The 18,333-nt window shown below is 39.0% G+C and overlaps 1 protein-coding gene across 8 annotated transcripts in view; it reads left to right on the plus strand.

Annotated features, from left to right (window-relative positions):
• Positions 1-16,043, plus strand: part of jcada (junctional cadherin 5 associated a) — a 30,449-nt gene extending 14,406 nt beyond the window's left edge. For all 8 annotated transcript variants that reach the window (XM_026915259.3, XM_026915260.3, XM_026915257.3 and 5 more), the window contains 3 exons: positions 7,230-7,677; positions 8,771-12,879; positions 14,189-16,043. In XM_026915259.3, the coding sequence (XP_026771060.3) occupies positions 7,343-7,677; positions 8,771-12,879; positions 14,189-14,223 (4,479 nt within the window). In that variant the 5' untranslated portion in view covers positions 7,230-7,342 and the 3' untranslated portion in view covers positions 14,224-16,043. The remainder of the gene's footprint in view (positions 1-7,229; positions 7,678-8,770; positions 12,880-14,188) is intronic.
• The last annotated feature ends 2,290 nt before the right edge of the window (positions 16,044-18,333 follow it).

Raw genomic sequence — 18,333 nt, forward strand, 5'->3', positions numbered from 1 at the left:
CAGATCGAGCAGGAGTGTATTTTTGTGGTTGTTTATATGACTGGATTGTTATTCTTAGATAGTGAGGAATTAGGAGGAAAGTTTTATCAAACGTTGTCACACTTGATCAGAACATATACAGTCAGAGTGAGGTGTTTGCAGTTCTTTTGAAATTTGCAGGAATAGCCTTTTCCTCTCAGATGTCATTTTCAGTGGAAAATAAGCTTTTTACAACTTTGAAAAGCCTTCTGGTTGTGATAGCATGCAAAGTGCAACCATATGTAGATTAGTATAAAGCTGGATTATTAGTCGCAATTAAAAATGATGAAAGGTGAATGCCTGCTTTTGTTGCCTAATGATTTGACAGACTCATATACTAGAGGCCTTAAAGCCATATGGAAGACACATGGATCATAACGCTCACTTTCTCCTGTGTAATTTCTGCTCTTCAGATTAATTACAATGACGTAATTGTGTTCTGTGGAGATCACCGATATGCTATTGTGATTGTGTTGAATCTTCATGGAGAATAGATGTCTGTGTCAGAGATTTATTTCCCTAATGATGTCCCTCGCATTGATCGTAAAAAAGGAATAGGATAATAGATAATATGATGTATTGATATCATGATCTTTTTTTTTTTAAACTGATGTTTTATTTTATGGTCACCGGCTGTCTTCAGTCAAATTCTCAGTCTTTCTACGACTCACATATTTAGCAGTGGGGCATTAGTTTAAATGTCTCCTAAAACAGTAATTATCATAGTTCTTCTGTTTGCCCATTCTTTGATCTGAGCACTTAGAGCTGATAGACTTTGCCACTGACGTCTTGTGCTAGTCCAAACCCCTTGATGCACGCTAATTATGTACAGACATGCTGAGCAGGTCAAAAACAGCTCTGCACTGAGAAGCAAGCTGCAGAATAGGCTAAGCCATAAGTCAAGCTCACTACTTTGATTTTTATAGGCACCAGCGCTGCTTACATCAAGACATATTGACCTGCGAAGCCTGAATTCCACATCTTTGCCAAAGCTTTCCCGTCTTCCAAGCTAGTACTTCTCTGTAAATGTTACCCTATGTTTTTGTTGGATAAGATTGTTTAACTATGTCCTGTTTTGCTTCCCTCAGTATACACAAGTGTGTGTGTGTGTGTGTGTGTGTGTGTGAGAGAGAGAGAGAGAGAGAGAGAGAGATGTTTCAAATGACCATGAAACATCAGCCATTATTGATAGTTAATTGCAGACTCAGATACAGATACAGATAAATGTGTTGAGTAGATCTCTGTTAGCTTTAGGTTACGGCATACCTGCTGACTGCAGCTGAAATAAGTTTTGAATCGACAAACTCCGCCTTTGGGGATCCACATTTCATGCTTCTTTTAACTGTGAAATACAATAAATGATATATTGAGAGTACACTAAAGTCTTAAACATTATTGTGAAATGACGGGATGGAGAGCATGTGTGTTTTTGTGCAGCAGAAACCTGGCGCTGTGGTTTGTAATGTGTTAGTTCCACTCTGGAAAAAAAAAGCATTATTTCCTGTCTTAACAATCCTATGATAAGAGCGCCAATGTAATCAGGAAGCATTTCTGCAGTGCCCGAGTCGTCACCTTGCTTGTTGGAAAGCCCGCTTTTCAGAAAAGGAAAACATTAGTAACCATGGACGAGTCCTAAACAAACCAGGAGTAGTGGGTTGCTTCAGCATTCACCCTGAAGGCATAGATTAGAGTGTCTTTGTGCATAAAGAAAGCTGGGGACAATTTGGCTGGCATTATCACACTGAGGCCGAGATGTCTGACTCTTCTAACATTAGATGTAGACAGTTGGAAATGCACAGGATTTGGTTCTGAGGGTGGACTGTTATCTTCTGACAAAAGGCCTCTTTAATCTTTGCCTTCAGGTCAGCTTTTAGAAACCACTTTAAAAAGCAGTTTTGTCTGATGTTTTCAGTCAGCTCTGAAAGCAGCCGACGGTTTGAGGGTTACAATGAAAGCACATCCTGGACTTTTTACTTCAGGCTTTGATTTGTATATCCAAAGGTCATTCAAGGTCAAGTAATAAAATGCTGTCTAAAACTTAACAGTGAATAATATCAGTATTAATTTAGTGCTAAAAGTAAAAAGAAGGATAATTATTTTTTTCTTGTGGCACCTTGTCAGATATGGGGACAGACTTTTTTAAGCAATTCTGCATAATAAAATAGAAGTAAAAACAAAATGTAATAAAACAGTATTTTGATACTTTCTTGTAAATATGGAAAATATTAGTGAATAATTAATGTTTAAACTTTATATGAAATGAATAATATGTATATTATCACATCAGTTTTTTAAATGAAATATACTATAAAGTATGTGTATTATTTAATTCAGCAATTATTAATATTTATATTTATTAATTGATGTATGTATAATGCAGTTATTATGCGATGTAGTACCTCTAGGCTCTGTGGAGCAACAGTACATGAAAACCATGGAAGAGATGACACTCCTTATAACAAGTCTTACACATGAGTCATGAAGGAATCTTTGTGAAGGAATCTTTCATTCAGATACCTTGCGTAAGAGCTTCATCCTGGTCAGGATGGTGGTGGATCTGGAAGGTTTCAGGAACATTGAAAGGCAGGCGAGGCAGGAACGCACCCTGGAAGGAGCGCCAGTTCATCACAAGGCACCATGGCACACACACATTCACACACTCGATCGCACCTAGCGATGTTTTAGAGTAGCCAGTTGGTGTGTTTTTGGGAGGTGGGAGGAATCCAGAGAACCCAGAGGAAACCCACACAGACACAGTGAGAACATGGGACTCAAACCCTGGAGCTGTAAGGCCATCCTGTAATAGAATCTTGTTCTCTCATTTTATACTTTAGCCTGAAATGAATACAGACTGGAATCCAGAGGAATACTCTGGAAGGCAGAGAACAGGAAAAAATACAAATGATAAATCTCTGGAGAAAGATCCCCAGAAGTTTAGCACGTGGGTCTAACATGACTCATAAGAAGGATCGCTGTGTTGTTGACTTTGCCTCTCTCCTCAGGGGTCCAGCCATGGCCACTGGTTCTCAATATGCTACACTTCTCTGTAGCTCTCATATCCTCAGGAAGGAGAGGTTGACCAATCTGATATCATGAGGGAAACAATGAAGTCACTGTGGTCCAAACTGAGTGTGTTACTGTGCATCTTAAAGGACAGTGTCATTGTAACAGAGCCTGTAGAACAATGAATAGGTGCGGCTAAATGGAAATTTTCTGAAGGACAGGACAGACATGTTATTATTCACTTTTTTGTTATGACACGATTGTTCCTTGGAGATAGTTCAGGTCCAAGAATTGATAATAATTATAGATTTGCAGACCATATATCGTATTTATCTAGGCAGCCAATGCTGGTTTTTTTTTTTTTTTTTTTTTTTTTTTTTTTTTAATTTCATTTTGAACAGAAGGCACATGCACTGTATTAGTGCAAACTTTTTGCTACAGATTCTGGACTTGAATCAAGAAACCAACACTCTAGAAATTTTGCAATTTTTTTTATTAATTCGTTAATTGTGGTGAATGTGTGTGACCTTCACTTTAAACATTTTAGACTGATCAACAGATTTGCTCTGACTTCCCAAACATCACCGTTTGTATCCTGCACCACTTTTTCCTCCATCCTCCCGTTCTTAGAAATGGACTCCACAAATCTCACTAAGGCTATGAATAAGGAGTTGACACCAAACTGTCAGGGCGGCAGCTCTGGGCTCTCTGCACGCCTGATGGGAAGGCGGGTGTGAGGAAGAGACCAGATGCCCTCCAAAAAGCTCAGACCTAAAAATGTGTGATTTATTTATGAGTGAGCACAAGGCTTTGCACCTCAGTCGTGCTTCATAGTCTACAGAGGCGCGAAGCCAAAATCTTAGCTTCCTTGTAGATAATTAGTTCTAATAAGAAAATAAAATGTAGACCTCTTGGTACTGGCTGCCTTAGAGTCATTAGAATCATCCTGCTATATTGGCTTAGGATTGTGCCACTTACTGTAAAATTTATATAACCCTACATCTGTTTCTTTGAAATTTATTTATTCTTTCACAGTGTAGTTTTCATACACTGTAGACTCATGACATCATCGTTCTACATGTGGTTTTTCTTATTTTTAGGATGCCTGATATGTTAGCTATAAAAGTAGGTCATAAATTAAAAAAAAAAAAATGTTATCATACAAATCTACTAGATATGCACTTTTTTCTGAAAGACACTGTGAGAAGCTGTTTGTCATCATTAAAGTAGCAGACATGTTTTTTTTTTTAAATCAACAGGCATTTTCTGTATTACTCAGCAGAACAACGGGCCTGCTTCATTCTCCAAGTGCGGTGGCAGCTGCAGCGTATTTTTGCAAAAAATAGAGCATATAAATGCTGTATCGAATAGCAAGACCTTTCCAGTTCCAGTTCACTGGAATTTAAATAGTGTTTGCTTTTGGGTTATACAGTTAGTGTGTGTGTGGGTGTGTGTGTGGAAACCTTATAATATAGGTTTCAGATGAAAGTGTGCCTTGCTGGCTTTGTAACCAGTAAATCTGTTCTTTCATATAATTAAATGTTCTTACTGTGTCATTTGAAGATTGAAAAAGATTGAAAAAAGCAACTATTTCTTTTTCTTTTCTTTTTCTTTTTAAACTATTGTTTTAGAGCACACTTTCTTCACTTCTGTTCCTAAGATAGGGACAGCATTCTCAGGAAGTGTGCATCTGAGGTAGCTTGGATGAAAATGATGGATGCAGAGTACAGCTTGTGAGAAGTCTGCATCCATCACACAAATTAGGATCATTTATATGTGCAGCACTGTCACTGTTTTGCATAGAGGATTTAACATCATTTAAGACACTACAGGAGGTTGGGTCACCAAGAGAAAGTCAAGAGTCAATCCTCCAAGACTAACAGGTTTAAGGTTCTTAAAGAAAGGTAATCGTATTAGTGTTCTCTGTGCTCAGAGACTTCCATTTTACAAAGATTCACTGACACACTCATGTGTCTGAAAGAGCGGATGTTCTCAGGTAGAATAAAGGACATAGAGGTTAAATCTTTCCTGCTTTCATGAAGGATTTACATTACAGCAGTAGATTACGAAGGTATAATGTTTCAGTTTAGACTGAAATTTAACTTCTCATGCAACAAAGGAGTGATGTCTAGATGCGTAACCATTAGTGATTCGTTCATGGCTATAAATAAGACGAAGGGGTTGTGTTTTCTTTTGTAGAGGTGCTTCACATTACCACTTGTAACAGATTTTGAACTTGAAGTGAAAAATAATCGTATACTTCTCAGTCCAGTCGTCTTTACACATTCTGTTTTTCATTGTCGACTTTTTTAGTTTTATCAAGCCATGTCGTCACTTCACTAATCAGACTAGAGAGGGCAAATGAAATTTTAGAAAATCAGTGAAAGGCTGTGAAAACTCTTTCCTTTTTCAGTGAGCTGCCTTCAAGCAAATAATTTACATACATGTGTGCGATTGGCTGCAACAAGCCACCACAAAGGATCTGCTACACAAACCAAGCAGGTTCATGTCTAAAACTAGGAACTACCGGCATGTTTTTCATAGATCGATCAGTTTTAATACAGTATTTTGGTGCTAATGTATTTAGCCTTAACAGTTTTAGCACACTACACACTGCAATCCAGGGTGTGTCCCGCCTCTTGCCAAGTGTTCCCCGGACAGGACCCGGATTCACAGTGACTCTGACCAGAACAAATCAGTTACTGAATATATGAATGAGCTAACAAACAAATTAATGCATGCGTGAATATACTCTGGTATTTAGATGGTATAGATGGTGAATTATTTGAAGCAAGAGTGTTAGATTCATAGGTCTGTAGGTTTAAAAGTAACTATGACCAAAATAAATAGAGAGAAAACTATGAATTATAAGTTTTTTGTATTTGTTTAGTTTGTTTGAAAGTTTACCTTGAAACACCTGAACTGGTATGATTAGAGTTTAAGATGCAGAGTCCATGTGTGTGTGTAACAGAAAAGATAGATAACCTCACTGTCCATAGACATACTTCTGCTGTGGTGTAACACAGAGCCAAGTTAGTCATTCTTGCTGGCATGGTTTCAGTTTTCAGTTTTAAGACACAGAGAATCTCCTGCCTAATATGATATCATTCTGTGTCACTCTGCAAATAAAATGTACATGAATTTTTTTAGATTTAAGTGCATTTATACCTATGTTGTGTTTATTCCATTTAAATTGATCCCTAGTGTGTTGGAGCATTTTTTAAGAGAGCTGCTAAACTAATCTTTCAACCTTGTCCCTTCCCCATTCTTTCATCAGTGATCTACATTTTTTTGGTTTTGTTGAAATATGTGCAGTGAAACTAAATTGGAGTGAATACACAGTAAACCAAAAGTGTCAATGTTACTCAAAGTGCCCTTGTACACCAGTGAGTTAAAGACAGCACAAACTGTTAGAATAGAGTACGTTTTGAACCTTTTTCAATCCAGTGATTATATCTCATTCCAAAGAAGACCAGTATCACACTGTATCACAGTGCATCACAGTGTTCAAAGGTTTGTTTTTCTGTTGGAAATGGTGCATGGAAGTGCAGCATACACAGAAGTCATGGAGAGCCAGTCACATTGGAAGTTTCAAGAACCTAAAGCTTGTGGCCAGAAAAGATTCTGAGACTGAGATGTCAGAAAGATTGAGTTTGTGTTGGTATATTTTACTTCTATGATTTCCACCACAGGCACACATAAATATGGATTCACTTCAAGACTTGCTTAGTCAGTGAGCATGCACTGAGTATAAGTCTTAATTAGTATGACAGTGCTCCATTCATTCTCATTTCATTCAATGTCTTCTGATGTTGCTGGCTTTGTTTTATCCCTGTTGATTATCTGTGTAGTCAGCAGTGGGGTAACGTGGCAGCTATGATTTTTCCCTCTAATTGGGTCAGTGTGCATGAGGCGTACTGCCTTCTACTTCAGTGGGCTGGATAGAGTATCATTGCTGTGCTGAGAGAGAAGCAGGGGGTGATAGGGGAATGGGAATGGGTAATCGAACAGACAGGCAGGCAGACAGCCATTGAGAATTGCTTCTCTTGTTGTAAGGTAGGGCCTTTTTTGGGGTTTGACAGTCTCGCCTTTGGTTAGGGGCGCACTCTTCACATCAAAGGGATCTAGGGAAAAAAAAATCATATTAATAAATCTCTCACTCTCTCCCTCTCACACTTTTCCTCGTCCCATTTTATTTCTTTTCACAGTGATGGCCTCTCTGGTGCAGCTGTTCATAGACACGCCTCATCTGGAAAACGTTTAGAACTCTGACGACATCCGCACACACACTTTGGACACCACACCACACTCGAGCTTAGCCATGTACAGCGTGGAGGACCTTCTTATCTCTCATGGATACAAAATCAGCAGCAACAACAATGTCCCTCCATCGCACTCATCCTCATCCTCGTCCCATGAGCAGCGGCCGCCGACGCACAGCAACAGTCGGTGTGAAATCACAGACAAGAGGACAGGACATGGCGCAGTCAATGGCTACAAAGCGGACTATGTTTATGGTGCTGGAGTGAAACAGTCTTCATCTCGGGGTGGCCCCAGTGACACAGAGATCAGGGACAAGAACCAGAAGACAGAGGAGGACAATGCTAACCTAGTGGATGGACATTCGCCAGGAGGCACCTTGACCAGCGACAGCGGGTTAGTCGAAGTGTTTTACAGCCCTTAGTTTTATCTTACACACATGTACCTACTCTTGCAGATTCAAGGACATACACAACCTCTCCACATTTTATCACATTAGTCTTCATTTTCTTTCAGCTCAGGTTTAAGTTATCTGTGGTTGATGAGGCATGTTATGTAATGGTGGCAGCTGTCAAGGACTTTTCCTCAGTTAAAGGACAAGATACTAACAGTGTGCTCTCTCTTTTTTGCAGTCTGTTTCCTTATTTCTCTTCATATCTTCTCTATTACTATGTATATATTTTAAAACATGCAAATAACTTTATAGTGTTGGGTCTTCACCTTCACTACTTACGACTCAGTTTCTCTCATTTTCTCACTTGGCCAGCTCCTGCTCCATCCTCTCTTTTTTTTCTGAGTACCTCTTACTCTTTCCCTGATACACGCATTTGCTATGCTAGATAGATTTTAAAGTATGGTGGTCCATTTCCTGGCACACAGGACTGTTATGTTATAAACAAAACTATATTGGAACACTCCATTATCATCCCCCTTTTATATGTTCAATGCAGATCTATTGGTGAATTGTAAATCCCATTAGGCTTCTGTCAGATCATGATTCTGTTCGTTATGTAACATCAACATTAATAAAATATTTTGAACTCAAATGTGAACATTGCTCCGCTACTAATTATAGCACAGCTGTTTCATAGAGGAGTCAGTGCAGTGCTGACACGAGTGTTGGAAAATTTTTTATTCATGAACCCATTTAATGTTTTTTTTTGGGGGGGTCAGCACAAGATAATTCAATGTATAAAAAAAGAGATTTCACATCATAAAAAGATAATTTTAAAAAATGTTATTTATAATTTTAAAAAATGTCATTTATATAGCACATTTCATGAGTAAAGATACAGATCAGAGTGCTTTATGAAGAAAAAAATCTAGCATAAGGGAATGAGCAGAAAATAGAGAAAATAAAAATGTAATAGAAATTATTTTTTGTTTTTTCACTAATAATATAGACACAACTTGTCTATATTTGCTACTTGTGATAAAGGAACATCTGTGAAGCATAACTCGCTAAATGATTTTTTTTTGTGTGGTGCAGCTTTCATGATGCCCACAGAGAAATGTACACTCATCCACGGCCAGAGCATGATGTGTCTTACTGGCGGAGACGGGGTCAAGACTTCAACGTGCTCCTGGACTATGTGGACATCAGGGAGCCACAGGGAAAACAATTAAGTGGTAAACATAAAGCAGAGGGCATGCAACGAAGGCCAGAGTCAGCATTAACCACTGAAGAGCATCGTCGTGAGAGACAACGCAGGGCAGACAGTGCACGTGCCAGAGAGCGTGAACTGGCCCTCTACCAGTGGAGACTGGCAGCAGAGAGGAAGTACCAGAGCCTAGGAACAGAAGAGTGGCGTCCAGCTGTAGGAATAGGTCGACATATGTCTGAAAGTGAAGGTGAAAGATGGGCACAGGAGCAGCGGCGGCCTCGAACAGCAGAGGGTGCTGTTCCTCCCAGGACCAAAGCCAAATCCCAGTCCCTACCCAGAATGGCCATGCCCTCAGACAGCCTCCAGTACTTAAGCATTTCATCCTCTGGCCAAGATCCTTGTGGAAGCTATCGATTAAATGGGCACCAGTCACGGGTACCTCAAGGTCGCAGTCTCAGTGAAGGAGAAAGTAGGGAGCGATGGACTGAAAATAGCCGGTCAGGCGTACAATCTGCACCCCCATCAAAGCCTCGTTTTAGCCGACCTCTTAGACCCCCATCATATGAGGTTCACCAGCAGATGCGTGGAAGTTCAGAGATGCTCTCTGGTGATTTTATGCCCCATCCCAGAGACAGAACTCCACTGCCTTTTTCCAGACAGGATTACTTTGCCCAGGAACTTGGGGGGTCTGGCATGGAGCCCCCAGGTTACATCCCTCCACCATCATACAGGAGGCAACCTGTCATCAGGGGAGGACACAGGACTTATGCTAATTCCATGGGGAACTACCAGTGCAGGGGAGACCCATACATTCAAGGGCCTGCCATGGCCGAGGTCCAGGAGTGGTTCATGAGACAGACAGGAATGGCTTGGCCCGACAATTACAGGGATGGGAGAAGGAGTATGCCCTGTAGGAGACAGGCATACCCTGGATATGTAGAGGAGCACATAGGGAATGTTCAGTACATACCCTTTGATGACCCACGAGTCAGACATATCTCAGGAGGGAGAATGGATGGGAATTCACTGACAGATGCTGACAAAATCAGGAATATCAGAAAAGACATCCCCATCACCTCCACATCTGAGAAATCTCCTGATGACAGTGCCTTTCTGCTCTCAGGAAAACCATTAAGCAGTACAGAAGCAAGTAACAGCAATATCAGTGACTGTGTTAATGAAGCAGTCATGCATAAGGAGGTTTCAGGAGAGGTGATCAACTCAAAATCAACAAATGATGAAAACTCCAACAGATACCCAGCCAGCCCTGACTATCCAAATACCTTCCGAACAACATTATCACAACAGAAACCTAGCATAGACCAACAATTCTGTGAGACAGTAACACAGGTAAAGACATTTGAAGCACAAACAGCAGCTGAAAATAAGAAGAACAAGAAGAAAATTAAAGAGACTATGTTCTGCTTAGTGTCAGTTCCAATAAACATGGTAGCCAACAAGGAAGCTACTGATCCAAATAACAATGAAAAAGTATCAAGCTTAGTAGTAGCATCTACAGAAAATTCAGTGACCCAGCATTGTAGCAAAGACATGCCAAAGATTGCAAATAACAATGAGCAGTTAATACAATCCAGCAGCTCCTTAAACACAAAAAGGACCAAAAAAGTTCCACTGCGGAAAGAGATCATAGATGTTTGGTCTCTCCATGCAAGTGCTGACAAAGAATTGTGCTATGCAGGATCCTGGCCAGGAGATCAATATAAAAATCAAGAGACTCAGACAGGTTCTCTTGAGGGTTCAAGAAATACAAATGCACAAAATCCTCAAACCCAGGTCACATATGATCCTCCATCGTCCACAGACAGTGGGCTAGGCACTGAATGCAGTGTCAACTACAAGTGTCCCATAAAAGTCCAAAAGAATTTCAACCTTTCCAGCAACAGTGCATTTTCCCAAACAAAAGGAGCTAGCAGTTCAAATGTAAAAATCCCAGTTCAAGTCATAACGACTCCATCACCACCATCTCCTGATTACCAGCTACCACTGAGAAAGAGTGCACCCAAACCTCAAGCATTAAATGGCCAAGAGGCCTTTGGCCAGTTCTTGTTAAAACCTGTGAACAGGCGACCATGGGATGCCATTGGGGAGCTTGAGTCTTTTAACAAGGAGCTGCAAGATCAAAATGCCAAACACCAAACCACTGATCAGGCTATAGAGGACCTGGATGAAGCATTGAGAAACATTTTAGAGGTAGACAACACAAGCACAGAGTTCATTAGGCCTGAGTTGGCTACACATATGGTTAAACAGCAACATAAGGAAAGAAGTCCTAAGCAACAGCTAAAGAATGACAACTTAGATTTCAGGTCAGATTTAGAGCACAGAAGTATGACTCAAACAGATAAAGATTTCAGGGAAGTAGGAAGTGCCTTCTTTACACCAATGGGGAGGTTTGTAAATCCTGACATACCACCAAGAGAAGAGATGGACAGTGAGTTTGTCAATTATGAGGTCTTGAGTATGATGCAGGATGACCCGAGGTTGAACAGGCTGGATATTCCAGTGCCAAAGGAATCGTTACTGAAGGATGTTGGACTTACAGTGTACACAGCGATCCCAGACTCAGTGAAACTGGGATCACCTGTAGGTTTAAGCCCCGAGTCTCCAATGCTGACTAGTCCCTCTGACAACTCAGAAACATGTGATGCTTTACAAATCACATCTTCAGATAGTGGTGGAGATCAAAATACAAACAGCCTTGACTTTAGTGCAAATCATAAGCGCTCAAACAGTAATATAAGTTTTGCTACTAAGCCTGACCATAAGAAAGTGTCAGAGAACAGCAAAGTTATCACTGACTCAGAAAGGTCACCTCACATTCGTGGTGTCAGAAGTCAGCATTTCACATTTATGGCAAACTATGATAATACTGATTATGATGATGATGATCCGTATCTGAGCAATGAAAAAACAATAGCAGATGAACATCTGGAGGCTCTTCTGAGTCAAGAGAAAGCCAATAGCATGCCAACAGAAGATCTCAGCAATCTGTATCAAATTCAGTGTGCCAAAGGAATTCCTGTGCATGAGTCACTTGAACAGAGAGCAGCCAGGATCCTGGGCATTGCTGTACCAGCTGAAGCCTTGGTTGTCAGTCAGGATGGTTGCAGACAAGATCAGGAAAATGAGTACGGTAACAAACAGAGTGAGGAAAAGGCTAAATTTGTTATGCAAGCCATGAAACTAAGGCCAAATGAAGAAACACAGCATGTGAGTAGAGAGTACGAGCAAGTGACAGAGACATCAGTCCACACTCACGAACTGATGGTGAAGAATGATACTGCCATTGGGGAAGACCATGGCTCTACAGGAGATAAGTCCAATAAGGAGGGCCATACTACTTCTTTAGTGTTAGATTTACCTGAGTTTCCACCCAATAACCTGCGTTTATCACTGCCAGTGACTGAAGATGAGGATCTGACTTTAAGTGTGTGTGGAGGTGAGAAAAAGGTTACGCCTGCTGCAGACATGTCTGAAGGCCAGCTGGACAAGTCCATCGTATATCACCCATCTTCTGTGTGCAGAAATGAAGAAATGTCTGCAGAGCGCATTAATCCTGTCCTGGAGGATGAGTCAATGTCATGCGTCAGCGGTTTCGAAGAAGAGATCCAGAAAGGGAGGGGAGAAGAGGAAATAGGAAAGGAAAGAACCGAAAATAGAGTTCAAGAGGACAACGTACTAGAAGGAGAAGAGGAGCAATTTGTAATGAATGAAATGAGAGTAAATGAGTGGCAAGCTGCTTTTGAGAAAAAGATAGATGAGGATATTGATAGAAAGAGGGATGAGGAGGAAGAGCTAAAAGAAGAAATAGTGGAAAGAACAATACAGTCACCACAGTCCATGGGTTGCTCAGTCCCAGTCTCTCAGTCACGCAGTGGAACAGTGGTCAAGAGGGAAATCACGCTCCCGGACACCTTTAGTATGACCACTGATTCAGATTCACTTGAGGATGATGACATTCAGTCTGTTTCAGGTGAGTGCAAGTTTATTTTACACAGCTCTGAATTACCAAAAAATAACCTTAAACATGGTATTCAGAAAGTATAATAGTAGCTATTTGGTACATAGAAATGACAGCCGAAGTCCCTGTCCCTGGTTAAAACAGAAAGTATAATTGATATCAAATACAGAAAATTAGATTTTTTTTAACAAAGAGCACATTATAAGATGTCATTAGTTACAATGAATCCATTAAATTCATTACCAGTTACAAATTTGCAAATTTATCAATTTAAACTAGGTGTTCATTAAACGAGTCAGGGACCCTGGAACTGTGAGGTGGCAATGCCACCAGCTGCACCACTGTGCTGCCCTGCTTTCAAACTGTCAAGTGTATATAAAGTTATATTTCAAATCCATTGAATCATTCATCATTACAACTACAGGGTGGTGTGACAATGAAGTGTTCCCCATCCGAAGATTACAAATAGGCAATGCAACAGCAGTCTGAGACAAAGTAATTGGTCATGCTGTTTGGCTGGGATGGACGACATCACTCTCTCCTGCCAATCAGAGTGACATTATCCAGTCATGGATGTCTGTGAGTTTATCTATACTGAAGAGGGCTGTTGGTGCTTTCTTCCAAGCATGTTCTTTAGTCTAACTAATATACAGTAACCAAGAGCAGTGGGGTGGTTGTGTGTTAAATATAAGTCCTGTTTGTTGGACTCTTACTGAATTCAGTGCAGTTGCTCATGTTGCTTTTTATTATAATTTCATATTGGTCAATGAAGGCTCCTCAGCCCATAACATTCAAATCCTGGTGAATGGTGCCAGTGTCATTCATTTTCTTATGTCTAGTATGAGCTTCTAATTTAGTTCTGTTTTGTTCTTTGAACCAATGAACATGATAATCTTATATTTAGTCCAAACACTCATTTGTGCCCTTGGGCTCCAAACTGATTGTTAAAGACAAAATCTTGTAGCAATGAGTGTTTTTCACCACAAGAGGGAAGTATTGTCCAGATTATTTCACTTAGCCTGCATTTCCAGTGCTGCTCATAGTGATTTTCATTTCCCTACCACACATTATTTAACTCATCAGCTACATTAGAATCTTGTCTTGAGTTTTAAACTGGTGTGTTGGAACAGGAAGAACTGTAGTACAGTGTGACTCCAGCACTAGGATTTGGAAACATCCCCTTTTGCACTAAAATGAAACCCAAATTGAACTATGTTCAGATTTAGTTTTTCTTTGCTTTGCGTTGGTTTGGTGGTAATACGGTCAATTTAATTTTAAACCATTGCTAAATTGATGTGTTTTTTCTTTCACTCCGCTTCAGACTCTTATGATCCCAGTCGAGTTGAGAGGGTGTAAACCTGGACATTGGCACAGCATCTCAGACTGACCACACTGTCCTGTCCTGTCACTGTGACCTGGCTGGGAAATCAGTCAAATCTTTTGCTTTTCTTTTAAACTTATTTTTGTCGTTGTTGTTGTTGTTCTAAACAAAAACTGACAGCACACTTTCCTCATGTTATGCATCTTTTTATAACATATTTTTTTAATAAAATGAGAATGATTCTGTTCATACAGAGCTGTTGAGAAGAATATAACCTGGAAATGAATATGTATTACATTTAATGGCTGTAAATAGTTTTATCTGCACCAGCACATCTTGATGTTTGTCAGATTTTCACCAAACAAGTTTATAGATAAACTAAAATAAAATATACAACATGCCAGCTTGGAATCTCTTCTCCTGCAATATAACCAGTGACAAAGAAGTCAGTGCTTCAATCTGTTACCAGAAGCAAATTTATAAACTGAAACAAGGTTTGATTCTAAGTCTTCCATCATTAAAAAAAAAAAAAAAAAAAAAAAAAAAAAAAAAGATGCAAGTGTGAGTGAATATTTAATCTGTCTCATCCATTATCATCCTACAGCAATGTACTCACTAACAAAGAGCACAACTGAATGTTGTATTTTGACAGCTGAGATATTCATATCACTGCATCCATGTAGCTGTTATTAAATATTAGGTCATACTAACTTTGTCATTTTTCAAGCATGTAATACCTTTCGGTTTACTCTCGTTTCCAATATCATATATGCAACATGAGCTTGTAATTATCAGTAACCAGCAGAAAATATTATATCATGTCAGAGATGCAAAAACCTAACAAATGTATATTTATTTTTAAGTAAGCAATCCTCAGACTGTACAAAGGAAAATGCAACATTATAAAATTACTTGACATTTAACCGTGCAATTCTATTTGCTTGATTACAATCGCTTTGCAAATGTCACCTATGAGCGTGTGTAATTTCCTGCAGAGTCTGTGCAGTAAATGAGCTTTCAGATGATGGTGTGCCTTTGGACACAGAAATGTCAAAATGTATTGTGTGTTGTTTGTATATTTCATACGTCACTACATCTTGCTTGACAAGTTAGAGTATTGTGTTATTAATTAATGTCTTGCATGCTCAGTGTAGGCTCCACCTGAAGTTCTCCCATTAGAGCACCATCAGTATTAGTACTTCATAAACACCGTTTAATGTTATATGTGAGGAACACGAGGAACAGCTACATGAGAACCTCAATATCATACAACACACACTCATAAATATTAAGGCGATTTGGTGCACTCAGGCCATGTTCTATAGATGATTAATCTAATGTCTATAAGCATATGGGTGGCTGGGGAGAAAAGAGTCATACATACATTTAACAGTAAGTGGCCGACGTCATCAGTGTTTAGCTTTAGAACATAAATGACTATGGTGTTGCTCAAGTATATTTCTTTTAATGATCCTTTCTATTTTCATACAGAAACAGTGTGTGTATATGTATGTATCTGTTCTTGTGTCACTGTTGCTGTGTGTTGATTAATTATTCTGTGTTAGCATGAGATAAGCAGTGTATCATGGGTAAAACTGGGGATTAGGGTTTTGCATATGATTGCATTTGGTACTATGTAATAAAAATCATTATATTTCAAAATGCATATTTGTATCTTCCAAAAGAAAACATTGATATTTAAAATAAAAACATTATTTTTTAGAGTATTTTAAAGAAGCAAAGTGTTTATTATATAGGCACATATTCAAAGCAACTGGTTTTAAACACAGTGTTGGGAAAGTGCTTTCTTTGTACATTACAACAAAATATGAATTAATAAACTGTTTGCATGGACCGCCCTTGTTTGAATTGTGCTATTGTACAGAATGCTACAACAATATTATTTAATATTATTTATTTTAGATGCTAATTATATGTAGGTTACCTACTGACTCATTATTATTATTATTATTATTATTATTATTATTATTATTACCACAGGACATAAGTAATATAATAATTTGTTATTATATATTTTGTAATAATTTTATTCTTTTTATTATAATGGTAAAATATAATTTTATTATAAATGGTATAATGAAATTTTAATATTATAATCAAAAATAATAAGCATACAATTTTCTTTTAACTGTAATTCAGGTTTCTGGGAATATCATCCAGTAGCCACCCAAATGCAAATCACATTATTGTAAGAGACGAGATTTCCCTTCTACATTTTAAAGTAACAGGAGGTGTGTTTCATCTTACATTGCACTGTGGAAGGAGAGACAAAGGCTTGGCCTGTTAAAAGTAGAAAGGTTTAAAGAATTGTAAGTTTTAGTTTTTCTAATGATAGTAGTAGTAGGCAGTCATAGTTCTTGACAAATACTGATTAATATAAATGGTTGCTCAGCACACTGCTTCTTAGAATTGAACTGAAATAAAAGTTTGCTTACTCTGCAAATCGGATTTCTGTTGACCACATGAACACTCTTGCATGATTGAGGGTTGTGTTATCCTCTCTGTGTACAGTGAGCAGAGCCCTAACCAGAGGATCTGTCAAATAATCAAATTAACCATGGTATCTCTGCCCTGTGACTCTGTGTGTGTGTATAGCTCAGGAATCTCTTTGGCCTAATCCTAATTCATTTTAAGGACCCTCAGGATATAGAACTTCCAGTTTGGACTCTGGAGATTGTGAGGAATTAGAGCAATGGCTTTCGGGAAAGTGGGTAAGGAATGGCAGTGCTACTGTATGAAGCTACAATGAACCAGCAAAAGCTGTCTACAGCCCTATATTTCTTGTGCACTGTCAGAAGCTGTGCAACACGCTGTACGTCACGTCTTTAAGGATGGGGTTAGATGAGGCCTATTGGTTTATAGCTGTAATTTCAGTCCCTCAGTATATGTCCTTCTGTAATTCTCTCATTGAATGCTATTTTATTCCAAAAGGTCATCAGCTAAGATTAATTACAGCAAGTACTTTTAATCGTTGATTGAATCAACTTTATGTGTGTCGCCCATGTTAAACATGTAAAAGGTTAGGCTGAAGAATTACCCCTTCCCTCACAAAGCCAGTCCCAATGGCCTTTCTGAACCACGTAGCCAGGCAATGGGGCTACAGCACATAGTCATGAGCCCATTCCAATTAGACTGACAGAGAAAAGGCCCTCTTAATGTCCCTACACTCTCTTAGGCCAGGGCTGACTAATGCCTTTTATCTGCCAACCCTTTCTGTCTTTCCAAGAAGTCTTAAGGCTCTCACTCAGATCCTGGCAAACAAGAGAGTACAAACTGCCTTTTTCCAGATCAAGATAAAAGCTCAGCAGAGTTACATGGCTCTTTGACTGGCTAGTATTGCACACTGCCAAACTGTAAAGTATTTGACATAGTCAAATTAAAATACAAGGAAACAAAATAAACTAATTAAAAACAAACTAACAATAGCCTCACCATCTTTAAGCTCGCCTGAAGCTCAAGTTCTTGAATTACTATTGAACAAAGAATAAGGGTGCCAAGCACACAGACAATGACTACCATAGATTATTCAATGGTAGTGTTTTCTATCTATCTATCTATCTATCTATCATACATACATACATACTATAAGTGCACTGTACTTTATTAATAATAGCGGTAGATGTATGTAGTAAAAGTACAGCATAGTACGCTTTCCGGAAATTGTACTTAACTTTTAGTATATCTCCCATTATCACTAATGGAGTCCTCTATAAGTCAATGTATCAAACACCTGAAAAAGCTCAGTTTCTTTACAACAACCATACACATTTCATTATACACATCTATCCATTATATGTTTTGCTCGATAAACAAATGTCAGCTTCAACTCAGCAAGCATCTGTTACTGATTTGCTTGAGTTTTATGTGTGAATGTTACATTCCTGATCTCTTGAGCTAAGAGAAAGTTAAGAGCAGCAGCTGATATTACTGCTGCAACAGTGTGGGGAATTGTAGCAGGACAAATCAAGTGGAATGAAACTCATTATAGTAGACAGCTTTCAGTTGTTGTTCCTCTTTCAGCTCACCACAGCAAATCTACTGTCTAAGTATTTGATCTGGCCCAGTTTTTACGCCGGATGCCCTTCCTGATGCAACCCTCCCCAATTTTATCCGGGCTTGGGACT

Source organism: Pangasianodon hypophthalmus, chromosome 12, assembly GCF_027358585.1.
Source record: "Pangasianodon hypophthalmus isolate fPanHyp1 chromosome 12, fPanHyp1.pri, whole genome shotgun sequence".
Lineage (NCBI taxonomy): Eukaryota > Metazoa > Chordata > Actinopteri > Siluriformes > Pangasiidae > Pangasianodon > Pangasianodon hypophthalmus.